Source organism: Coturnix japonica, chromosome 7, assembly GCF_001577835.2.
Source record: "Coturnix japonica isolate 7356 chromosome 7, Coturnix japonica 2.1, whole genome shotgun sequence".
In the NCBI taxonomy this organism is placed as follows: domain Eukaryota; kingdom Metazoa; phylum Chordata; class Aves; order Galliformes; family Phasianidae; genus Coturnix; species Coturnix japonica.
The window spans coordinates 20,556,464-20,582,189 of record NC_029522.1 but is presented as its reverse complement, the minus strand read 5'-3'; the positions used below and the strand labels follow the sequence as shown (position 1 = coordinate 20,582,189).

The following is a 25,726-nucleotide window of genomic DNA, read 5'->3' as shown; positions in this document are numbered from 1 at the left end:
ATGGAGCCTCTGTGGTAGCAGCATGCCTCACCACCACTCTGGGTCAGAGGTGGCCCTGCCTGCAATATTATCAGCCTAAGGGAGGTCCCTAATTTTCTCAGGGAAGAGTTTTTAGCCTGGTTCTTAGTAACTAAGAGGATTCGCATGCATCTGTGTACTAAGTGCCAAGAAGTACTACTGGATCAGACGACACGATGGTTGTGTTAATGCATTCCCTAAACTCGTGTGAGAAGAAAGCATATGTGAGGAGTCAGCTAGTGGACATTTCATCTGAAACTGACTAGATCAAGAGGGACTAATACTGTTCCTTACCAACTTTGAATATCGTATCTCAGCAACAGAACAGTTGGCAAGCTGAGGCCGTAAATTACCACCGCTTATATATCTTAGTGTATACGTCTAACGAGCCATATCGGAATGAGAGGGAAGTGGCGAGAGTTAAGGGGAAAGCGCAACAGTGTGATCTATGATTTAAATTTTATATTGATTTGAATTGCATTGCCTATGGAGTACTAACTTGGGTCGATATAGGGAGGAGAAACATTGCGCGAAACTAGCATGAGCAAACACCTAAGCTTATCAAGTTAGCAATAGACACATTCTGTTAATCATCTCAGAAGACTCTCTCGTCTATACGGCTTAGTGTATATCAGAGACTATAAAGTAGTGGGTAGTCTTTTGCTGCAACCCGTAGAATAGCATGGCTACGACCGTGCGCCTAAAAGTAAATTACCGGATGATGAACAGTCTTGAAGCATGCGCTCACTGCATGAACCTCGAGTGAAGGTGCATCAAGTGCCACAGTCGTCTGTAAACGACGATGAATGCAAGGCACATCTAATACCCACAAGCCAGGTACTCAGCACATGTGCCTAGGTATATACGAGATATAAACGCTCAGTAGCCTCGTATCCAGAACTAATAAAGGGCTTGTGTCAACTCTATACCCAACGAAACAAAGCGACGAGGTCGGCTGTACCCACGATGAATGTTAGCCTCTCCGGCATGACACACGATGGGTGTGAAATACAGAGAGCAGAAAAGGCATGGTACACAGCAGTGGAGAGATTCTCATCCCAGTGGAAGAAGCTTATGAAATACAGCGTCAGGACAGCTAAAAGGAAAGCAAGCAACCACATCAGATAATTGGCTGGGGAAATACAAGTAAGTAGACATTTCTCTAATTCAGACAGGATCTGTCTGCAATGTACAGCCTGCATGAGATTCAGTGCTGCCCGCGCTTCTGATTTTGAGCTAGTTCACGGTGCAGCAAAGACACACTTTTGACATATTAACAGCTTCTCTATGTTAACTGGTGAACAACTAATGTGTTTGCTCATGCTGTTACACGCTCCCCTTTCACCCAATGACCAATAGGCAATGCAATTCAAATCAATAAATTAAATCATAGATCACAATGTTCCTCCCCTCTCCTTCCCCATGAACCTTGAGGAAACTAAGATATAGGGTGGTTAACCCTCAGCTTGCCAAGTTCTGTTGCTGAGATAGATTCAAAGTGGTAAGGAAGCAGTATTGTCCTCTTGATCTAGTAGTTTCAGATGAAATGTCACTAGCTGTACTCACATATGCTTTCTCAGTTTAGGGAATGCATTAACACAACCATTTTTATCCCAGAGTAACCTGGACTCAGACAAATCATCTCCCTTAGTACAAAACCAGCTAAACTCTCCCTGAGAAAATTAGGGACTCTTCCCTTAGGCTGATAATTTGCAGGCAGGGCCACCATCTGACCCAGAGTGGTGGTGAGCAGCTGTACACAGGCCATTCTTTCCTTGGCACTGTCTGCTCTCTGCCTGAGGAGTCTTGCTGTTAGTGATGAAGTGCAGCTGAACCCTTCCCTATAGGTCTAAGCACATCTGGCAGTGTGAGTCTCTACATGGAAAAAAATGGCTGCAATATGCCTTTGTAGCAGAAAGCTCTTAAAGAGATATCACTATTCCTTTTTTTCTTTGTGCTTTATTTTAGTCATTTTCTTGAGTGAAATAAACCTACACACACACACATACACAAAGTTGGCTTGTTTTTAACTTCATTAGTTGTCTGTGAATACTCATTGCTGTTTGGATGGATATCCATCTTGCAGCGTAATGTTGTGAAAAAATAAACCATTAGGCAAACTTTTGTGCACTAGGCAAGAGGTTTTTCCCGGAGTAATCCCCTGGTCTTTATAAATGGTAGTTTTGCTGCAATAGCTAAACCAATACTAAGAACAAGATAACAGATTAGAGGAGCTCATGGGGCTTCTTCTAGATTCTCTTTCCTAACAAGTCCTTCCATTCTCGCTTTGAGCATTTTGTCTGCACATAAATAAATAAATGTGTTGATCTCGAAGACAATGAAGCAATGTAATGTACTCAAAAGCCTGACCCTTCTGGTCAGATTTCCTGCTCACACTCACCAAGATGTGGGAAGCAGATAGATGAGCTCAGTCCTCCAGAGGTGCTTGAGATTCAATTCAGTCTTGTAACAGGAAAACCACACTCCTAATTTGGTTGTAGTAATCAGGTGGGTTGAAAGCGTGCAGCAGTCCCTATGGATTCCTTCCAGCACAGTTAAGTGCATTCTACAAACTGCCAGTTATTAGTAGTCTGGAAACTGAGTTGGACCTGAAGAGTACTCATCTATTTGCAGTGTAGAACATTTAGCTTATTCTACCAGCAATCCCCAAAGAAAGTAGCATCTATGCTTCCCTAATCTCAGCCCATTTGCCTATCTCCTTTTTCCAGCATGCAAAATGTTGACGTGAAAGTTATAGCTGTCTGCAGTACTGGGATATGGACAAAACTATTCCTGTGCATCAGCCAAATAGACCTTTCATATCAGGAAACACAGGCACACTCTGTTTAGAGACTGTACATCACACAGCACCTTCAGTCACTGCTGTTGCTTTGCTCGCAGGACTATCATCTACCTCTCCATTGTGTATGTGGTTGGCCATCTGATAAAGTCAGTCGGTGCAATTCCATCCCTTGGCAACCAGGCAGTTCACGTGTAAGTAGCAGCTGAAGCTGAATGTTTCTGTAGGTTGCAATGGTAGGTGGTTTACCCACTACTGTCACTTGTTTCACCTCCATCGGGCCAGCAGTTTGGAGGGGAAGTGTGAATTCACCAGGAAAAGCTTGGAACAGTCACCAGGACTGAGCCCTTTGATACAGGGACTTCTGATCATGCCTCTCTGCTACATTATGCTACTGGAGTTTGGTCTCTTCCATTCAATTGCTCATACAAACTCCTTTCTTCCTCATTTTCTCATTGCTATAGCTGTCCAGCTCAGCAAGTCCCTTTGTGTACATGGAAGACTAAATCCTAAATACACTTTTTTTTTTTTTTTTTTTTTTTATGTGTGACAGAGGATTATCTGTGTTACTTAGAATCAGAGGATTGCTCAGGTTGGAAAAGACCTTAAAGATCATTGAGTCCAACTGCAACCTAACCATACTGCCCTCACTAACAACACTCTGCTAAATCATGTCCCTGAGCACCACGTCCAAATGGTTTTTAAACACATCCAGGGATGGTGAGTCAACCACCTCCCTGGGGGGCCTATTCCAGTGCTTAACTACCCTTCCAGTAAAAAGTTTTTCCTGATATCCAACCTAACTTGTAGGATACTACTCTTCTTGCCCTCTAGACTCTGAACTGATAGGAATGTCAAAGTAGTTTCCAGCTGGCATTTCTGAAGCCACTGTGCTGTTTTTACCAAGGTGGACCTGGCACTGAAAATACATGCATGCAGGCAGGAGTACATCTGGTTGATGGAGCAGCTTTCTTTTGTCCTAGATCTGGACAGTCCTGATACTCCTGTTCCACCCAGAAATAATCAGTAATCCTTTGGACCAGCAATGGGATTTTGAGGAGCGCTGGGAGGTAGAAAGCACCCAAGAGCCTATTTCAAACAGAATTGCTTTGCTTATCCAGACTGGAAGCCTTATATGCAAAGGGTCTTTTTGTTTTGTTTTAATTTTCCTTTTCACAATTGATTTCTGCAGCCTTTTGTTCTCAGATGAATGAAAAATAGTCCCTTGGATCTTTGATGTCTGGTATGCTCAGTGGGCCTCCGAAAAGCAAGAAAATGACAAACACTGTTTGTTCAGTTGACTGATTCTGAATGCAGAAATGAGGATAAATATATATATGTGTATATATTTGCAGTTAGCTGGCTCATCATCATTGGCAATGTGCAAGAGACAGTGATACGAGAGGAATTATAGTTGGGTGACACTAAAATGTTCCCATAAGCAGTGGAAGGGTTCTGCAATGGTGTTGTTTTTGTTCTTGCATGAAGGGTCCTGTTTATGGTGGGTCTGTTTTTGATCGCCCTTGGAACGGGAGGTATCAAGCCCTGTATCTCTGCATTTGGTGGGGACCAGTTTGAAGAGGAACATGTAAGATTTATTTTCTTTTCTAAACTCTGCAGTGTCTGGGTATCTTATGAGGGTGTTCATGTTTTTAGATTCTGTTGTACTAGAGCCTGTTTGCTAGGAAAATATATAGGAATGATTTGCTAGGACAAGATGTGAGGTAGGATGGTTTGCACAAGACCTGAAAGAATCAATATGCTTCAGAGAAGGAGAATGACAAAAGAACACTATTGATATCAAAAAGGATAAATTATAATACATACAATAATAAATGATGGAAGGTCCTCTATAGTACAGCGTAGAAAGATTGCTGTTTTTGAGCCAGCATAACGACCATGATTATAACACACTGCAACACAATGCAGCAAACAAAAAGGAAGACTGTACTGCTAGCCTCTCTGCTTGGGTATTTTCCCTCAAAACAGGGACCGGTCTGTTGTAAGAACTATAGAAAATTATTGACTTCTGAAGGTAATTCTAATACCCAGTGTGGTCAGAATGTTTTATAGATATTCCAGAATAGGAAGTTCTGGAGAGCTGGAAAAAATGATTATTTTTAGTTCTATATTGCATCCTGCAAATTTCTATCCAATTTCTTCATGTTCTCATTCTCCATCACAAGGACTTTAGCACTGGCCTTCATGTTGTGTAATGCACCAATCTCAAATCCCCATTATGCAAACCAGAGGCTAAATCAGGGATAAGGTAGCACCCGAAGAAGTGAAATGGGTCTGAATGTACTACCTTCAGCAATTACTGTGTATATCATAAGTCATAGGAGGCCACAGGCAGGCTTAAATCCAATAAGAATTATTTAGGATTGTGTGTTAGACAAAAATATGCAGAAATATACTGAAAATATATATACTACTGAAGAAGACTGGGACCTTTGGAAGATGGAAATCCCTGTCAGTGGAGGTGTTGAGCAAGGACATTCAACAAGTGGTCTGTCAGAAAAGCCACTGATAGATTCAGATTACAGATAGTTGCTCAGCCTCAGTGAAGGTAGCTCCGTAGGGCAGTTTGATGTTTGCCTTTTGCAACGTTTCACTACGTAGTTAGCATTTAATGAATTAAAATACTCGTTTTCAAATGTGGAGAAGGCTCGGTCTTTCTGCACGTCGGTTATACGATACTAATGTGATGAGTCTTATGATTCATTACTTAAAAGCAGATCCTTCTGCAGGTGTGTGCATCCTGGGCTGCCAGTCAGACCTGCTGCTCTAGAGGATGCTGCAGTCAAAGGTGGTCACCACAACTCTGGCTGGCAGTGCAGCACACTGCTCTGGGGATGTGCTGTGCGTGTACCAGCATTTGGGCATCTCAGGTCGCGGTGCCAATAGTTCCCCCACAAGAATTGTAACAGGTGCTACAGCAGCATTTGCAGAAGTGCTACTTCTATGAATATTAATGATTAATAATGTTTATCCAGCATCTTTCAATTACTACCTAATTACAGGATGATAACATGTCCCACTTATCTTCAGAGTGTTTTATAGACTTCAGCTAATGAATCTCAGCATCCCAGTCAGGCACATGATATTATTATCCCAAACTTACCACAAACTTACCATCACAACTCAGTTACAGAGAAAAACCTGAACTGCTCATGGCTATGTGAGCCTGTGCCTGTTCTCCAACAGTCAGACTATGCCTCTCCAATAGATTTATCAAATGCTAAGGCTCAGACATTCCCTTGTGCTGCCTTCAAGGGAAACTAATTTAGAAAAAGAAACTGTAAAAAGCCTTCTGATAAGGACAATATGTTCTGTTCTATTCAATCTTTTCAGAATAGAAACTTTGTATTTTACCATTTTGAAATGACTTTTCCCTTCAGAAGAAAAAAAAAAGAAAGAAAGGTTTTACGTATGTGATAGGAAATTTAAGTCTTCAAAACTGGGATGAGAAGTTTTGATTTTGTAAGGGATGAAAGATTTAGAGCCAACCAGAACTTATTTTTTGTTCTCTCAGGAGTGTTGTTTGGGAAGGCTTCCTGTGTTTTTTGTCTTTCACTCTAGCTAGAGTGAAGTAAGCTTTAGAAATTCCAAATGAGATGAAGAACTTGATTTCCCCCTCAATTTTTAAGGCATCAATAAACTTCAGCTGAACCCGTAAGTGCACGGGTTTAGCTGTTCCGCCTGTAAACGAGGGATGTGGTAGCCTGTATATAAAGTGAGTAAATAGTTTTCTCCTGTGGTTTCCACGTGGAGATAAAGCTAAGTTTTGAGGCATAGGCACACTGTTGGCCTGGTTTTCTTTAGAGTACTTTGTAAAATCTTGGCTCTGCCACTTTCAGAACAGCAGTACTACAAGCAGTGATGGATTCTGATTCAGCAGGAGCTCAGATAGAGAAAATAGATTTATCTGCAGATTTCCAAGTACCCTTGTCAATGGAATTAGCAGTCCAGGCTAAAAATGCCTGAACAAAATGATATTTACAATATGTTACATGAATGCACAGGCTGCTGTGCATGTTAATTAAGGACCAAAGCTGCTTTCAAACAGTTTGGTGTGGTTGTTAAGGTACTAAATAGCTTTCTCTTTGTTTCTTTGTTTTGCTGTTGCCAAGGAGATCAGGATTATCATGTACAGTACCTTTTCTCTAATTAGTTAATCCAAATCATGTTATTAATGCACGTCTGCTCCGAAGATTAAGAAAGAAAGGAGGGAAATCTTTTTTTCCCAATCAGTGTAAATTGCAAGCTGTTGGTCATTATTTTTATATTCACTTCTGCTTCTCTGACCATTTTTTTCCATCACTTGAATCTATAAATGTGTATAATAAGGAAGTTTTAATACACCTTGAGATCCCAGGCTTGATTCGTTAAAAGTTGTCCTTTTACACATCTGCAGTTTTTCACTTTTTAGTCCCGTTTTTCAGCCTTGTGAATATTGTTGTCTCAAGGAGTGGAAGGGAACAAGACAACACCTCTGGGGAGCTTCCTCACACACGAGTTAAAGCTTCACGTTCAAACCATGCTCAGGTCATAGGGATGTGTCTCAAGGTGCCCTAACGAGTTTGCTGCCATGCACTGAGCCATGTCCAGTTTGCTTACTGCCATTGCAGGAGCTGGTGACAGCTGGGAGTGAAGCCCTAGATACTGATGAAATACGTTGGCTGCCTAGGCTTGGGCTGTCTTTAAATGCTGGCTTCACCAACTCAGATTGTACAGATAAACATGATGTAGGCCAGGTAGCCTTCTTTCTCACCAAAACTTGTGTCAAATTGTTGATTCCTTCCAAAATGGGTATTATGTAGGAGGAAAGAAGGTCAGCAAGAGTCTTTTAACTGTATGAACTCTAATGTGTTACAATATCTGTTGAATTCTGAGCTCTTGAATATGCTCCCATAGACTTCATTTCCCCTACTAGAACGATGTTGACAGGCCTCAGCTTGATAATCTCCTGCCTTATAGATCCTTTTCATTTGCTGCCAGTCTCTCATCTGTGCTGTTCATATAAACTAAAAATATGCAGGTTTCTTTTTCTGTTTTTGTATGGGAGGAGAGGAGAAAAGGGCTCAGACATGGGAACACATGATGATCTTGTTGAGCTGTGCCAAGTTGTATTGAATTAGGTGACAAAGGACCTGAATAAGTAGATGCTCTCTCCATTCCAATCTCACAACACTCTCAAAGAAGTGGCTTTTCCTCTGAAATGCCAAAAATCCCCAGAGCGCATCTCATGATTTGTGTGAGCATTTACCATCACCTGAAGGCAAGTTTGTTTGCCTAACATTTTATGCAGCTTCCTTGTCCTCCCAACAAGAGAATTGATAGCACTGAATTTGCAGGCCTGATGCTGTGTGTTAGCTGTGACACTGATACTGTCTTCTCTTGTTTTAGACCTCAGAGAGAAGCAAGTTTTTCTCCGTCTTCTATTTATCCATTAATGCTGGAAGTTTGATCTCTACGTTTGTAACGCCTGTATTAAGAGGTCAGTGTTGATTTAGAGAGAAACAATAAATTAGCTGCCCTCTGACTAGCCCGCTGTGCATTGTTAGGCACTTATGACAACTGAATGGCAGAAATTATATTATCTCTGGATTGGTCAGTGTACTGCATTTATGCCTTGTTAATCCTGCCATAGCAGCGTAACAGATTTATGGTGCTAGCAGCAGGCAAGTCACAAAAACCATATTCCCAGTTGTATTTCAATGCCAACCCAAACAGCAGAATTAAAATATGGGAGGTGGAAAGATCTGAATTGTCATCTAATTCTTCTTGTGTACAGTGAAGTATTGATCGCTGCCTTGCTTGCAGTTAACTTGTGGATAGGAATTGATCTCAGATGTCCTGGGCAGGCATCAGGACTGAGTGGTTTAGCGAGGATGGATTTGGAGTCCTACATTTTCCTTCTACAGTGCACTGCTGACTGTGGGAGGACTCAGTCCTGGCACCCAAGCATGTCTACATGGGTCTGCTCGGAAGATTGCACCCCTGAGTAATTACCCTTGAAAACAAAGCACAGGCCTCTGCCCCACTTAGGACCTACTTTAGATTCTGTCCCTGCTGCACTTCTTTCATTGTTTCGTAGTCCCTAGAAACCAGAGGTCTGGCGTGCTATAAATACAGGCATGGATGCAGAGGGAGGGCAGCAGACCACAGGCAAAAGGGGCTGGGGGCAGCACAAAGTAACCTTCACTCTGGTAATTTTTGCATTCTGTCCTGTGGCCTTTAGAAAGCTTTCTTTATTTGCAGTAGTCATTTCACTGGGCAGTTCATTTCACAAAGCTGTGGGTGATTGTGCTTGTCTTATATCTCACCAAAGTGTTGAGGCAAACACTCTCCTTACCCAGGTTAATCTTACGTTGAGAAGGGGTTTTGCTCAGTGCCATCACTACACAGCTGAAAATCTGATTCCTTTGGAACGATAAAACCTGTGCCAATGCAATGTAACAGTGAACTGGTTGCAACATGAAAACGAGGTGGAAAGGATGGGGAAAGAGTAACATTTCTGTTAAGTGTGAAAAGTTTCCTTGGGGAAAAAAAAAAAAAAAAAGAATTACAATCCAAAGACATTTGGCAGAAACATGGAATAGATGTTTTTAGGTGGAGGAGTCCAGCTCACTTTGTATGTCAAAAGTTCAGTGTGTCCATAATACCTTGCTGCCAGCTTTGTTGGATTTCAGCTGATTTATGAAAACAAGCAAAGAAATGTTATGCACCACACACAGTTATGCAATTGATTGTGATTGCCCAGAGACAGCAAACGGGGACAACAGAAGGCTTCATGAGTTGGTTTCCTGTTAACTCTGTTGTTTATTTTAGCCAAACTTATTTGTTGTTTTTTCTGTGCAGGGGTGCAGTAATTTGTAGCCACTGCCATGCAGACCCAGACTTCACTGCTGGTTTGCTGTTTGCAACCAGCCTTTTGAACTCCTGTGGTGTGAGCTAGGCTGAGAGGCATGGGGTTTCAGTGAACCATAGTTTAGATCAGACAAAGCCATGCCCTAACAAACCTGGGTTCCTGGTGGGCAAGACCTGGCTGCCTCCGGTGAGATTAAGAAGCTGGAGAGAAAAGGTATTGGAGGTGCAACTAGTGTGTTAAGTCTAATCCTAAGCACTCTCTTATTTAGGAGTAGGGGTATTTGCTACCACCTTGTCCACTGTAGATCCCTATGAAATCAGGTTTGAACTTTTGGCTCAAGAACATACGCAGCTGGCACGGGTGCTGTGAAAACACAGTACTGACTGTTTAGATCTATGTGAGCATATAATGATTTGAGGTTGTTTTAAATGTTTTGTTTCTTTTTTCTTCTTTCCAAATTACAGTTCTTATCACTGCTTTCTACCTATTTGTTTCCCTTCTACTATTCTCATCAATATCCCATTATCAGCTTCTATTGCTGGCAGATGCTGGCCCAGCTTCCAAATTGTCCTCGTCAAGTGAGGACAACTGTTTCAAGGAAATTCAATTCATAGTGTCAAGCAGTAGCAAAGAAGATTTAAAGCCAAACCAAGTGACTGATTTAAGGGAAGCAAATCAAAGACCCAGGTAACATAAGGCTGATTATAATGAGATGCTTTTCTTTCTGAATTCTTTTTTAGGGGATGTGAAATGTTTTGGAGAGGATTGTTATGCGCTGGCTTTTGGTGTCCCAGCAGCACTAATGGTGTTGGCACTTGGTGAGTGAAAACCACCATGATTCTAGCTGTAGCTACCATTTTTGAGTCTGTGTATGGCTGAGAAAATGCACAAGTTCACGAGCACTGGATGGATGCTGTGATGGAAAGCTCAAGAGTTCAAGCTTACCCAACTGTTCCACGGTTAAGAACAGCAAGAAAAAGCACTTGGTTCACTTTGCGATGGGCAGACTGTGGTCATCCTGCAATTCTATATCATGATACTGGTGAGAAGATGGTTGTTCTGTATAACAAAAGAAGACATCAAAGTAATTCTGATGTACTACAGCCCTGTCTGTGAGCAGGTTAGGCTTCTCAGCTGCCATCTGAGCAGTACTCAAAGGCTCCAACTTACAGAAGAGAAGCTTAGTATGTCACTTCTAAACTTTCCACATTTTTTTTGTGGCTTGAGGCCATCCTTAATGGTTCAGACTTTTGCCTCAGAATGTTTGCCACACAGAAATTCCAGAAGAGGTTGCTGAATGAGATGCCACTTTATTCTGAGCTAAGTTTGCTTAGCTGAAGTTATTCCCACAATTACAGTGACAGCCTATTATTATGTTGCAATAATAATCCCTCATTGTCCAAGAATCAGGAGTGAGCTGCAATCATCCTGCTTCCTAAAGCTTGCTTCTTAGGCCTGTTAATGTACTGGCAAGATGACTTCTTCAACCCCTCTCAAATACCCAGCAATTTCTGCATTCCTGCAGTTACTCATCAGTAGTCAATATAGAGAACACCCCATTAGCTTTAGTTTCACTGCTGCAGGGGAGCAGTCCCCTTATTATATTGCATTTGAGAGCTTTTAACACAGCATGGGTTGACTTCTTGTTCAACGTGTTAGCTTAATTGAGAGACCATGCAATTGTATGAATTGCATCTGTGATTTGGAAAGTTCATCCCCCTGACAATGCTTAAGTTGTTTTTCCCTGTCAAACTTCCATTCTAGAGAAGGATCGGGGTGCTGGGGAAATGTCATCAGGTCACAACCTATGTTACAGCAATTAGTTTTCAAAAAAGAGCGCTTCAGTGTCTGAAATACAGGAGAGGACTGACATCATTTATTTTCAAATACCAAACTTAATATAGGAATCTCAGTTCCCAGTGCGGTCAATGGAATTGCCAGGAGGTGTTTTCAGCAAACTTAATGAATCACCTTTAGGGAGGAACCAAGAGCTTCACGTGGAGATGCTAAAAATGAAGTATTGCTGTTACACACTCTATGACTTTGGACAAGTCTCTTTGTTCGGGATTTGGGATCTTCATAGTCCTGAAAAAAAAATGGTGAACCTCCAGTTGGAGAAAAATGCCTACTTTTCTCCACTTGTTGCTTTGTTATATGGATTTCACACTCAGCTTTTATTGCGCTTCCCCTTGCTAACACGTTTGGAATTGCAGTGTAGTCCAAGGCTCTCAAGGAACAGGACAAATGATCTGCAATTGGATAACTCAACTCTGACAGCATTTTGAAGCCTTGCTAATCTATTCTGTGTTTTGAGGGGGAAAGCAATAGCTTAAATTGCATATCCCTTCACAGAAACAATAACTGAAGGTAATTTCTCTTAACATCATTTAAATGTGCATGAGGTGCAAGTACACAAAGCTCATGCTGGATTTGGATTCCTCCTCATGTGGTTGCAATGATTTGGGGCTGGTTTTACGCACAGGTGTCAACATCAGTAATTAAATGTGGTTTGTATTTTAAGTCACATTGTTGCTATCACATTGCCTCTTGTAGAATGTCATGTATTTTTCAGTTTGAAGTCATTAACAGGGTCCTATGTGTTTGTTTTGTTTGATAAAAGTACTGTCCTCTCAGCCTCAGAGGCAGAGGATTTCTGTTGAATATGAGATTTTCCCCAGAAAACAGAGCAGGATAAAGCTTCAGTCATGTAAATTCTCATCTGGACTGTAATCTTTTTCAGTTGTGTTCATAGCTGGAAGTGGACTGTACAGAAAAACACCGCCACAAGGAAATGTCTTACTTGAAGTATGCAAATGCATTGGAGTAAGTGTGTGCCATTGTCTCTTCTTCATGTGTAACTCCGAGGCTGCAGGTCAGAAGAGTGCAAAAGGAATGGGAAAGTGATATCTAGAACACTTCTGGATGCTGCTTTTGGCTGGATATCTTGCTGCTAACCTGTAAGGAATGAGGAGCACATTCATGTCCCAGCTTACCCTTCAGCGTTGCAATTGTTTTTCGATAGCTCCACAAACTCTTCAGTAATGACAGTAGAAGCACTGGTGTGGTGTGCTGGTAAGAGCTGGAAGGAAAGTTCAGAAACATGACTTCTTTCAGCTGAACAATTGTACTGAAGTTTATCAGTTCAGCAGACAGTAATATTGCATGTTTGTATCATGCACATTAAGTTACTCTATAGTTTCAGTATAGCCCTATCAACTGTTTTTCATAGTGTGTGAGCTGAATGTAGTATGTGAGTAACACAGTCTTGTTTTTGAATGGATAGTGATGGTTCTTGTTCAAGGAGCTGTTGCAAACAGCAGATGTTTTCTTTTTCTCTAGGTTAATGCTAGTGACAGATTTACCATGGTGAAACAGACCAGATCTTAATGACAGGATTTCTAAGGGAGGCTGCCATTGTTTTTACCAGTCTGTTCAGTGGCTGGAGCAAGCAGCATGAACAAACAGGTTAAAAATTTGGTGTTGCTAATTTCTCCTGCAGTGAAAAGCCAACTTAAAAACTTCTCTAGGACTGAATGAGACATGGGCTGCATCAGAAATATGCAAAGGCAGCCCTACAGAATGAGAAAGTGATGAGAGCTCTGGTTTTGGTATTGCTGTGGATAAGGAGGTGTTTCCTCCCCAGCACTGTGATCAGTCTAACAGGTGCCTTTCAGAAAAGAAGAAAAAATGATGTTCAAAGGTTAATCACATATCAGACTTTAAATCAAGCAAGAAACAGTTGTTGGAGGCTAATACTGGATTTGTTTGTGAAGGACAAGCTCTGGAGGTAGTTCATTCTCATATCACACCTTTAACCAATCAGTGTCACAGAGACTTTTCTGCAGAGAATTGGTTCTAAAGCATCTGGTTGTACATGCAGATTTTGGAAGTGTCCATCAGAACCCTCATGATATGTACCTCCAGGGGTGGAAAGGGCAGTTTTGAGCTGGGAATGTGACAAGGGCAGATAGGTAAGACCTCTGAAATTGAAAGTTTAAATTAGGGGATAAGCATGAGGGAGTTATTCATCTGTTTTTCTCCTTAGTTTGCTATTAAAAACAGGCTGAAAAACCGCTCCCGTCAGATTCCAAAGAGAGATCACTGGCTTGACTGGGCGTCAGAAAAGTACTCGGTAAGTGGTTTTTTACAAGGGAGGTCTGGAAGGGGAAAGGGAGACAGGCAGACTTGAGACTGGCCTGGCCACCCTACTCTACTCTTTATTTGCATCTCCTCATTTGTCCTGTCCCTTCCCATGTCTGTACTCTTCTGACCCTTAATGGACAGTCGAGGTGCTGCACTGAAATGCAGAAATGCCATTATGGCCATGAATAAATGCAGTGAATAACTGTTGTGTGGGAAAACATAGGAACTCTCTTTCTTTGTAGTTTGTAGCTTGAAGCCTCTGTCGGCTTGTCACTTACATCTTATCTTTTTGTCTGTTTCCTTTATAGAAAGAACTGATTGGGGAGGTTAAAATGGTGACACGTGTTCTGTTTCTCTTCTTACCACTGCCGATGTTCTGGGCCCTGTTTGATCAGCAGGTACAGTACAGCACATTGCAGGCCTGAATTTGCACCCCCGTCTTGCCAAAGTGACACCAAAGCATCCTGGAGACACAGTGCACTACGCTCCTGCCAGGTGTCTAGGGCTGCTTGTGCTACAGTGGCACAAAACCGCAATGGTTTCGCAAGACATGCAGCACTGCTGTCTTCTCTGTGCCCATGTTCTCTGTTCCATGGAACATGCAAACTACACCGCCGTCTGCTTTCTCCTTAGGGATCCAGGTGGACTTTGCAAGCTACAAAGATGAACGCTGACTTTGTAAGTATTTAATGTCACTGGGGATAAGACTAGCAGTAATATCACTGCTCTTGCTTTTTAATCAAAGTCTCTCACTAGTAAGGGCTTCTGCTTAATGAGTTTGGATGAGTTGCATTTTCAATGATTAGAAGAGAGAGGCCCTATGTGGCCATGTGCAGTTCATCACAGCACATCTTGGCAAGGAGCAAGGGCTGGGGAGTCACTGGCAGCCTGCGAAGTCACAAGTACTGACATACTGGCAACTGGTTGCTCTGTGACCCCCACTCAAGACAGGGAAGTCAGATGAAGTTCACACAGCCCTCGTGATGTATAATGAGAGCTGTTCTGATTGTATACTTCTCTAGCTTACTTGGTGATGCATTAATGAAACCTCTAAGAATCAGCAGGAATCCTGTGCTTAGGGTCGAAATGTGGTGAGGATGAATTAGTAGCCATCAAGTACTTCAGAGGTGGGAGTAGCAGATGGAGCAGAGGGCAGTGACAGGTGAATGTTGATCAGCTGTCTATCAGTGTACACACAGTGTTTCCAGAAGTGTATTTAATAGGCCATCTAGATCTTACCTGCAGATACTCACATCAGAATTTAAGATTGTAAATGCCCATTTGACAGTTTAAAATCAATGTGAGGCCTCAGATTTGAGTCTTTCCTCTTAAAATCTGTAACTCTCAGCACGTGATACACATTAGGCTTAATTAATTCAAATGAGGCATGAAAAAGACTTACACCACTTGTCATATTTTATCCACTCCAGAAGGACAAACAATGAAAGTTCATGAAGTCTTTATGATGTGTATCTAGAAACTTTGTTTTCTGCCGTTGTGCTCACATACACTTAGTGATCCATCTGCAGAACATCTAAGAATCACCAGGAGTCACTTGTTAAACACTCTCTGGTGGAGAAGAAAACTGGTACGTATTTGTTCTACCTGCTTGGATGGGTTTTTGGCTTCTTTCAGTTTTGTTCAGCCTTAGTGAGTTGCCCCAGTTCATGAAGGTGAGAATTAACTACAACACTGGGTTGATTTCTTCATTAGGGTTGTTGGAGATCGTGCTTGAAGAATTCTGTGTTTCTGCTCTCTGAAGCCAAAGTTCTCAGCTAGGGAGACTGAATTAACAGGGAACGGTTTAGTGCAACATGAAATGCTTGGAGGCTTGTTTTCTACTGGCATATTTGTACACAAAGTAGCAGGAGAAGAAGTTATTTGCCCGATCCTTTTAATTGCAAAGCTCCTTTGCTATGTCCACTGCTTTTCACTCTCCTAGGAGGCAGCTGTCAGCAGAAACAGGTAGGCAATCTATATTCAGCTCAGGACAAACCTGGCAGACAGAAGGCAAATTCCCATGGTGCTTTCTCGGAAAGATATTATTTCCTTCCTAATGTTTTCCTCCTTTCTCTTCATCTTAATTTCAAATGAAAAGCTGTGGAGTTCAGACAAACGCCAGCGTCTGCCTGGGGACAGCTCATCTGTCACTTTTGGAGTCTGAGATTCCTCTGTCTGTCTGTGGTGGTCTTGCCCAATTGCAGGGGCTAGACACAGTGGTGCAAGGCTATGGCAGCTGTTACAGCCTTCAGTTCTCTTGGCTTAAACCAAGAACAGTTGAACAACTGACCAAAGCCCATTTTGTGCCTTTGGCAAATGGAGTACATGGGGGTTTGCACAGCCTACCCTCAAGGGTAATTTTCTGTTATCCTTTTGATGTGTTTGGAACAAATGCCACCACAGCCTGGGAGTCTTGAAGCTTGAAGACATTCGCTTACAGGATTTGGGCTTTTCCATTAGAGAAGCAGAGGGTGTAAGCTCAAAATCCAGGTCCCAGCTTAGAACTGACGTTCCCATTCTTCACCACTCACCTAGTGCTGGGCTCAGCCCATCAGAAAGATGGGACTCAGTACCTGTCTTGGCCACATCCCAAATGCCATGTATCAGGGCCTGAGTGCAGCTTCCTTCTGCAAAATGATCCCCATCAAATTCTCTGTCTTTGGAATACCAGCTGCTAAAGCCAACATAAAACATTTGAGGAAATAACCTTTGCTGATGAAAACTATACTGTGAGCTGGTTGCTTATTTGCTATCAACCATATATGCAATGCACGCTTACATGATGTTTATGAATCACTTGCCATATCTTTTTGTTTCAGGGAATATATGTCCTTCAGCCTGACCAAATGCAGGTAAAAATACTACAGAGTAGGAAATCACCCTTGGAAATATATTTTCTTGTTCTCTCTGATTCCTTTTTTTTTTTTCCCCTCATGGGACCAGTGGTCTTTCTCTTGTTTTGAAGGTAATAGCAGTGGTCCTGCTGGCTAGTGTAGTGTGGACTCTGACTTATTGCTCACTAGCTTTTTAACAGTCTTAACCTTGATGATCAGAAGATCCCAAGGGTGTTGTAACACAGACATAATGCAGAGGTGTGGGAAAACATGACACCTTAATATTTCTTGGACTAGTGCTGGCATATGGGAGATACAGGTTGTGTCTCTTTTAACATGTCTCTGCACTGGGATCAGCGTTATACCTGAAATATGTTTCCTTTCTCCCTTCCTGCAGGGCAAATGAAAATAGGAAGGCTCTGAGATGATGCTGTGTTGTCACAGTTGATTACAGTTCTTATGCTGAACAGCTCTGAAGAAATTCAAAGCTGTTCCTTTCCCTAAAATCTTCCTTCAAAGTTGAAACTGAGTATCTCTCTCTGCTTGTTCTCTCATTGCTCCGTTTTCTTGCTGTGCCAATGCTGACTGGCAGGCAAGTTCTGCCCTCCCAGGAGAAAAGCAGTTCCCAGGGGGTTCTCATGCTGTGTGGAAGTATGAGAAAGTGGCAGACTCACAAAATAGTGCCTGTTCCTCTGAGGTTTTGCTCAAGTCCCAAGCTGTTTCCATTATTGCTGATCTGTTGTTAAGGTCCCACCCAGCACAGCCCCTAAAGTTGCCTGCCTCTATTTCAGTGGGTTTTGTGCTCTCTGAAAACACAATGCTTCAGTTCTCTCTTCAGGGAAATTGCACCAATGATGCTTGCTTACCTCTTGGAGAGGAGGGTATGAACAAAATGTACTTGTGCCTGTGAAACCTAAATAGCAGAAACTGTCAAAGAGAAAACTATGAATGTAGTTTAAAAGGAGGTTTTTAAGTGTTTGTTCCTGTCCTTTCTGTAATGGAATTATTTCTGGAGGACATTGCTTTATGAGTTTAATTACTAGAAGTTGCTTTCCAGTCACTAAACTCCCATTGTTTTGTATTGCAGTTCTTAAATCCACTTCTTATTCTTGTCTTCATCCCAATTTTTGACCTTGGGCTCTATCCTCTGATAAGCATGTGCAAATTTAATTTCACGTAAGTACTTGGGGGCAACATGGATACCTCAGTTCTTACTGTTTAGCAGCAAGTGTGTAGAAGAATAGCTTTTAAAGAGAAGAAACATGATTTTCTATACTTGTGCTTTACAGCACTTGCTACTTCAGCCTCTCTGGCAACGTCACCATCTTCGATAGGCCAAGGAAATTCCAGTGGGGAAAATTCATTGATGTTGGTTTCTGCTCTGACATCAGGTTTTCCCTGAAAGCCAATATGAGCAGTCCCTCTTTGAACCTGATCAACATGTCCTTCTCCTAATCTCCTGTATTTCTGTGAAGTAATTCCCTACCTGGAGCAACCGAATTCGCTGTCCTGCCTGGGCTACATGTGGTCTTGTGAAGGCAGATTGCCACCAAGATGGGTGCCAGTGGGGAAGGGGGTTTTCACAATAGCCCAAGTGTTCTATCCCAAGTCTGCTCTAAGAAGCGCAGTGTTGTAGGAGAAGATGTCTAGATCAGAACAGTTGTATCTGGGGACCAGTTTATGCTTTCTGGGAGAGATTTGATTTTTGAGTATCTGTAGTCTGCCTCTGTGAGTTGATGTGCTTTAGCAGTGGGAATATGTTATGTGAGCTGTTGGAGTGCCTCAGCCAGTGCAGCTGCAGCTGAAATGAACCAAGTTTGCTCTCTCCAACACCAGAATGTGGAATGGGGAGATGAGTGGGAGATTGGCTTCACAAGCCCTAACTTGGCAGAAAGCTTCCTGTTTGATGACAGGTTCACAGAGTATCGAATCCAGCAGCACAGACCCATGTGCTGAACAGATCAGAATGTCATGCTGTTTCTGCCCCCTGGATGCTAGATACTGACAGGTTCTTCTCCAGTTCAGCCATGGATGTGGCAGTGAATTTGCTGTAGCCTGCAAGGTTTTAGCCTGTGTGGCTGCAGAAGCTTGTGAAACACAATCCCAAGGCACAATTTGGTGTCAAAATCGCATTATTTATCACAAGATGCAAACAATAACAATTTTTTTATAACAGAAGATATAACTGAGGGACAGAATTTAGGTTCATAATCTGGATTTCCCAGACCCCTGCCCATCTGGACTATGATTCAGACCATTACAAAGACTGGAAAACACTGAATCTAGATCCTTATTTGTTTAAAATCTCAATAGTTCAGCACTCAGTTTGGACCTGCCTTTCTGGACTCATACCTTTTTATATCAGATTGTCTCCTGTAGTTCAGACAGAGTCATTCTAGTTTTGCTCCATTTTCAAAGCATGCTCCTTATTCTCTAGGAGCATAAATGTATTGGCAGGAGAAACAGATGACACAGATGGTCAGAAACACTGATGACATAAAGTGTACATTTATTCATCTTTTTATTCCTGCTGCTAAGTAGTATACTACTTATCTCTTGCTTTTCCCAGGGGAGACTTGAAGATGTATCATTTCTGGTGCTCACTCCAACATTACAGGTTAACATAATGCTATGATCTATTCCCACTAGATGAGCTAGGAACAAGATACTATGAAACTTGCAAGCATAGAACTTTTTTCATGGCATAGCAGTTTTAATTGGCCTCGGTGCTAGCCTCATGCAGAAAAATAGAATAGTTTTAAGTTAAATGATTGGCAATTTAAACAGCACGTCATCCCCAGTGCCACCTGTTGGACAGTTCAATATGTGGATTTGGCACATCTTAGGCTCTGAGGAATGGTGTTCTATATTTTAAATTACTTTCTTTTCTTAATAGTACCTCTTTCATTTGCTCCATAGACCTATTAGGAAAATGGCAACGGGTATGATCCTTGCAGGGATGGCATTTGGACTCGCAGCCATTGTAGAGGTCAAAATAAATGTAAGTATATCAGAAGCAATTCCTCAGAAATATTTGGCTTTCCCTGATATGTTTGTATTAATGTTTGCTGAATAATCTTTTTACCCATTTCGTTCCTTGGTAGTCATCTTTATTGTGTTCTTTACAATCAAACATGCTGATCCAGTTGCTATATTCTTTCTTTCTTTCTCAGTCTACCTGTCTCTTTCTGTGTCTCTGTCTCTTTTTTGATCTTTGTAGTTTTGCTGTGCCTGTCATCTGTATTGATCTCTCTTCTAGGTTTCTACCATCGGTGATTGACAGCCACCTGGTTAATGCGAGTGATTAATTCCCAAAATGTAGTCTATTCTCTTCTTTTTTCTTGCTGTAGATTGTCTGTCTTTTACTGTTTCTTTATTTACTGCAGTCCTTTCCTACTTCAGGCTGGGGATGTGTTCTTTATGTAACAAATCTATTTTCCAATGATGGAAGTGAATGCAGCCACTTCCACAGTCACAGACATCAAGGGTGGCTGTGCATCCCCAGACAGGATGCCAGCAAATCTCTTGTAAATTCAATGTTAGCCCCTACAGATTTGTACCATTTGCTTCTGGCACATGCCCAGCTCTGTGCAAACTTTGGCTGACCTTTGGCTTAAGAAAGATACTGTAGGATTAATTTTTAAAGCTTCCATGTATACTTAAACTGTTCTGTTACAGAGCGGCTGGCACACAGCCCTGAATTAACATTTGTGAGTTCTTCAGGTGAATCTATTGACAGATCTCCTGTTGAAAAGAGACTGTGGGTTCAGCTCCACTTTCTGATCTCTTTTCACAAGTGGAAAGAAATGCTCTTCTTGTCAGCCAGAGCAGCTCTCTCTGGGCACTGAAAGCCTGTTCTGGTTGTGGGCAGCTCCTAAGTGTAGAGACACGGTGAACTGAAGGCTCCTCCTGTCTCTGCACAGGAATTTTACCCTGAAGATTATTAAAAGCGCTGGCAAAGAGCAGCATATGGTGGCCCACCTTGGGCAGTGCAAATGAAAAACCACAGTAATGAGGTTTGCTAGGCATTCATATAGGACCTGTTGGTCCAGAGCAGCTGTAGGTTCATGGAAGACAGTGACGCCTTGTCTTTTCTGACAGTGTCTCCCATCTAAGCTAGGTTCAAACTACTCTGCCTGCCATTCCCAGATTACAGGATGAAATGCAAAAAAATAATAGCTCTGAAGTATTCCTGGCAACTACCTGTTAGAAGAAAGTGAGGAAAAAAGGGTAATAAATAACCAGTTTTAGATTGCAGATAACATAGGGCTGATGTTGATTGAAGTTCACTGTCTAGGAAATAGTTCTTGACTGAAAGGGGTTCCTCTGTACTGCAGGCGTAGTTTACCCTTTCTTAGAAGATGGGAAGCAAGATCTGTGCTTGGGAAGCATGGCATGAAGTGATGCAAAAGCACCAATTACAGTCATGGAGCTGGACTGGGATTTTCAAAACGTAGCTTCTGGCTGAGCAGTCTGGGAAAATCATTATTCCGGTCACAGAATTCTTTTCTTTCTGATATGGCACTTCGTTAAATCCAGGCAATTGCAAGCTGCATAATGAAAGCAGAGATGTTGTTTTACCTGCCCAGCAGCTGTGCAGCCCTTATGTTCAGTGGTGCGAAGGGCAGTCTTTGGGAAGGTTGGTAGGTTGTCTATTGAACTATTATGAGGAGCCACCCCCCCTCTCCCATATAAGATTTATGATCATTTTCCCTCATTGCCACTTCTAATGAGGAAGGGATGGAAAAGTGTCATTACAGAGAGGAAGACTATTATGACTAAAAATGAAGTTATTGAAGTGCTAATAAAGCATATGGATGGCACTTAAAGCCTTTTATTTTAATTAGGAAACCGATATGCCTCAACTTGTCCCAAAAGAAAGTTTAATTCAGGTCCTGAATTTGGCAAAGAACCCAGTTCAAGTGACAATCCAAGACCAGAACCTATTTCAGCAGCCAGTGGAGGCTTTCCAGGTAAGTACATGTGTGGGGATGGAAGGCTTGACCTGCATCCCATTGAAAAAGGGTGGGCTTTTTTCTGGCACTTTCCAATAAAGCCCGGAGATGCTATGACTTGTTCTCCAGCCTCTTAGAAGTACATGGGAATGGCTTTAGAGATGGAGCACACCATCTCCAACCAGATAGAAGTGGAAGGTTTGGAGAAGTATTTCATTGACAAAGGAAGGAATGTTTAACTATATTGACCTAGAATTAGGAATAAAGGATAAATGTCCAAGTATGAGGCATTCAGCTGGCATCTGTCGGTGCTAAAATACTAAGCATTGCTGCTGGGCTCTGAATGGCATGTGAAAAGTATTTACCTGCAAAGGATAAGAAAAATGGGAAGGCACTTAGCTGGGTATGGGCGCTGCAACTTGTTTCCCAGTTCAACTTCCAGATTACTTCAGGTCAGCCTAGTTTGGGAACCAGAATGGCAGTCCAACAGCTACTAGCTGCCTGCCATGCTCTAGATGGAGTCCCATTGAGGCAGACTGGGGCCAAGGAAAGGGTAGCTGCATGTGCAGAAGGTTCTCTGGTGTTTGGGTTGCATCTTGCAGGAAAGATTGTTCCAAGCTCTGACTTGACCAGCCTGAAGCCTATAGGTCGATGAAGCTTTTCACCAGCTTTGACTGTTAACCACTTTTTACAGAATTCCATGAAGAGAGGGTAGGGTTGCGCTTGGTGGGAAGAGCAAGATCCTTTTTCATGTGAAAAAAGCAAATAACTAAGTTTGTTTTATTCACAGAGCCCAGATGAGTACTCACATTTAATACTGAATGGAGAGCAACAGAGCCTTCAGTTCATCCTGCAACATCAAGGATCATCTCTTGCTTTTAACTACACCATGAAGGAGAAAACAGTGTACACTTTAATTGTTTTTGAGGCAGGAGGAAACCTATCAAGTCGCTTAGTGAGTGTGGGAGTGACGTGTAAATACAGTATTAATTCAGTGGCTGTGATGATACAATGGGTAATGGGGTAATAGGCTTATTAATTCATTTGCTCAGTTGCAGTGTCTGTCTGATTGCTCTCAGATGCTCCAAGCCTGACTTCTTAGCTAACGGCTCTGGGTCTGTACACATTTCTGCTGGTTGATTAATAGAGGCGTTATGGCATCTGAGAGTTGCTAGGAACACTTTAATCCAGTGAATGCTGTAGTGGGACAGCAGCAGCGTGCCTGCTGGGCAGCAGAGCTTGCAAAAGCTGAGGAAGCAAAGAGCCTGAGATTTTCCCCAAAAGATGGTTCTATAAAGCAAAGATGTTAAAGAGGCTCTAGGGCTGGGCATGGAGTAAAAGCATGGAGGAATGATTCTGGGTGTAGTTATTACAAGCATTTAGTGAAAATGCACAGAAGGCCCATTTGTTTTGCTGAACAGAATAAATGATTAAGCTCATTCCCAGCTCTGCAGCAGAGCCGCCTGTGTTTGGACTTTTGTGTATTGCTGCAATAATTATAGAGACATACACGGGGTATATAGGGCTAGATTCTGATATCTTTTGTGTGCAGCTGTATCCCAAGAAGCACTCTGAAAATGAATGGTGTCATTCTGCATTGTGGTAGTTGTGTATGTATGTGTAAATGGCATCAGAATCCATCCTTATGTTAAAGTGCCCATTTTCTTTGCAGTTTCTCAGCCTCCTACCTTGCAGAGTTGCTACTGCATAAACATTCAATATCATATAGTAGAAATGATGTAACAGATTTTAAAAATGAGGAGTTTTAAGAATTCATTTTTTTCCCTGAGGCAGGTTTTGTTGGTTTTTGTTTTTTGTTTCCTTTTCTGCTTCATGTTTTGGAACTTAGAGCTCATTTTCACGCAGTGTTCTTAAGTTTCCATGAAACCCTGATGATGGTGTGCTGTTTCCTTTAGAAATTGATATTCATACAGTGATTTTCATACTGTCTCCATGGAAAGAAAGCCAGAGACGGGCTGAAGCAGAGCAATCTCTGAGCTTCAGTAGCTCCCTGTGCTGCCCCAGCTATCTAAGCTGTGTTTGAATTAATGCCTACCCCTGGCACGGGCAGATTTATGCTCTGTGTTGCTAGCTGATGCTGTTGAGCTGTCATAGTCAGCTGTAGAAAGAGGAGGTGTGGAAGACAGTATAGTAAATGACACTTTGCAGCGTTGCAAGGTGAGGACAGCAGTGGCATCGCTGCTGTGTTGCAGAGCTCATCCTGGAGTAGTCTCTTCCAACCCCAAGGTGGGTTTGGCTTCTTGCTCATGTTTTCCTGGTAGAAGCCAGTCTGAAATTGGTTTCTTCTCCTTTGTGGGTGGTCGAGTGGGCAGGAAATGAATTTGAGACCTCTGGGGATCTTTGCTGAACGCGAGTAATAATTTGTCAGTCCTGCCTGCAGCGAGCTAGTGTGTTAATCCCCATGTGCCTCCCCCTGAAAGAAACAGTGCTGTTTATTATTTATTGCTCTGAAATTTGTTATTCACTATGGCTATTTGTTATCTAGGGCATATATTATTTGTGGATCAGCATATTGCACTGAAGTGCAATGGACCTTTTATAAAGGACGCTGTAGTTCTGAATCCTTGGTCTTAGAAGATCAGGGTTTTACATCTCAAAGAAAGCATGGAGAATGGGCTACATAGGTACAACCATAGATTTCAACCAGCCAAGAACCTGTATTCCGTTTGTGTGAAATACAATCTTCAGGGCAGGGGCTGTGTACCCATAGTCTTTATTCTCAAGTCTTTTATTCTCTGTGCACCAAATAAACCCTACTCAAGCGGGTACATCTTAACTATCCAATTGATGCTCCAGCTGTGATCCTAAGGAGATCTTTCAGTCCCCAGTATACCCAACTACGCTGCAGTTTCCAGGGTGAGCCTGCAGAGACCATAAAACAGCTCGGTGCATCTTGGTGTCGCCTGCACTGTGTGATATTTTTTTTTCTGTGAGGGTCAGGAAAATTATCAGCAGTAGATGATGATCAGGATTACAATCTTATGTTCCCTGTTGGCTTTAGGCTCCATGGAGATGATGAGTAGGCCAAGAATCCAGCTCTGGAAGCTAGGCTATTTGCTGGTTTTTGTAGGGCTGTTGTACTCATGTTTAATTATAACTAATCATTGAAGATCTCATGTTAAACCTTAGGTGGAGCTGAAATTTTGCCATTAGCTTCACTGCACTGTGACTTTACTTCCGTGGTCTGATGCAAAGCTTTAGTGAGATACCAGTCAGTCCCACTGGCTTTGCAACACATCATTCCACAGACAACTAGTATTTTCTGTTACATGTTATTTGTAAGGCAGTATTAACTCATATATGTGATTTTCTTCTTTTTTCCCTCCCACTTTAGATTTCAGACTTGGAAGCAAAGCCAGAAAATGGTTTGGCAGCTGTTAGGTATGAATGGCTCTTGTTTCTTTTTCTTTTATTTATTCATTTATTCATTTATTTATTTATTTTGAGGAGTCAAGGGTGGTGGGCTGAAAGAAACTGGTTTTGTCTAATTCAAACTGTACATAATGTAACCCAGATGTTCTTGGGTTAGAATCTCGTCCATGCTCATCCTGCAAGAAAAGATGTCAGGTGTCAGCTGCAGATTCTTGTCATGCACTTGTCATGCAGAGCTGAACTGTATCGCCCTCTACTGCCTGGGATTGTCTGGGCTGAGATGGCAGCGTAAAAGATCTCACCAATGGTGATCTCACCGTGGCCTGCCATTTTGGGAAAGGGAAGATGCAATCTGGAAAGGAGCTGTTGCCATTTGTCCTCTGCAACCTGCGACAATCACTTATCTCTTGTCCAGCCTCCTGTAGAAATGCAAACTAATCAGATAAAATGAGAGCAATATCTTCATAGCCCTGTGTCTGTGAAGCCTTCTGCCATCTGAACGCCATCTCGGAGACTTGATTAATACCTCCAGTCAGAAACTCTTTCATTTTTCTGTCAGCATTTTTTGACAGAACTTCAAAACTTTCCTTTCAAAAGTTTTTGAGAAGGTTTAACTGGGTGAATGTTCTTTTTTTCCCCAACTAAAGTTACTTTTGTTATGCACACGACTATCTTTAGGGATCCCTTCTATGTTAACAACTGAAAACCA

General features: G+C 42.1%; 1 protein-coding gene across 1 annotated transcript in view; it reads left to right on the top strand.

Moving 5' to 3' along the window:
- SLC15A2 (solute carrier family 15 member 2) overlaps positions 1–25,726 on the top strand; it is a gene marked incomplete at its 5' end in the record, with an annotated part of 39,740 nt that overhangs the window by 6,188 nt on the left and 7,826 nt on the right. Inside the window, 15 exons of the mRNA XM_032445808.1 lie at positions 1,104–1,164; positions 2,920–3,012; positions 4,307–4,406; positions 8,228–8,318; positions 10,433–10,510; positions 12,433–12,515; positions 13,738–13,824; positions 14,144–14,233; positions 14,469–14,513; positions 16,655–16,687; positions 17,757–17,845; positions 19,589–19,670; positions 21,517–21,642; positions 22,415–22,579; positions 24,980–25,026. Of these exons, the coding sequence (XP_032301699.1) occupies positions 1,104–1,164; positions 2,920–3,012; positions 4,307–4,406; positions 8,228–8,318; positions 10,433–10,510; positions 12,433–12,515; positions 13,738–13,824; positions 14,144–14,233; positions 14,469–14,513; positions 16,655–16,687; positions 17,757–17,845; positions 19,589–19,670; positions 21,517–21,642; positions 22,415–22,579; positions 24,980–25,026 (1,270 nt within the window). The remainder of the gene's footprint in view (positions 1–1,103; positions 1,165–2,919; positions 3,013–4,306; positions 4,407–8,227; positions 8,319–10,432; positions 10,511–12,432; positions 12,516–13,737; positions 13,825–14,143; positions 14,234–14,468; positions 14,514–16,654; positions 16,688–17,756; positions 17,846–19,588; positions 19,671–21,516; positions 21,643–22,414; positions 22,580–24,979; positions 25,027–25,726) is intronic.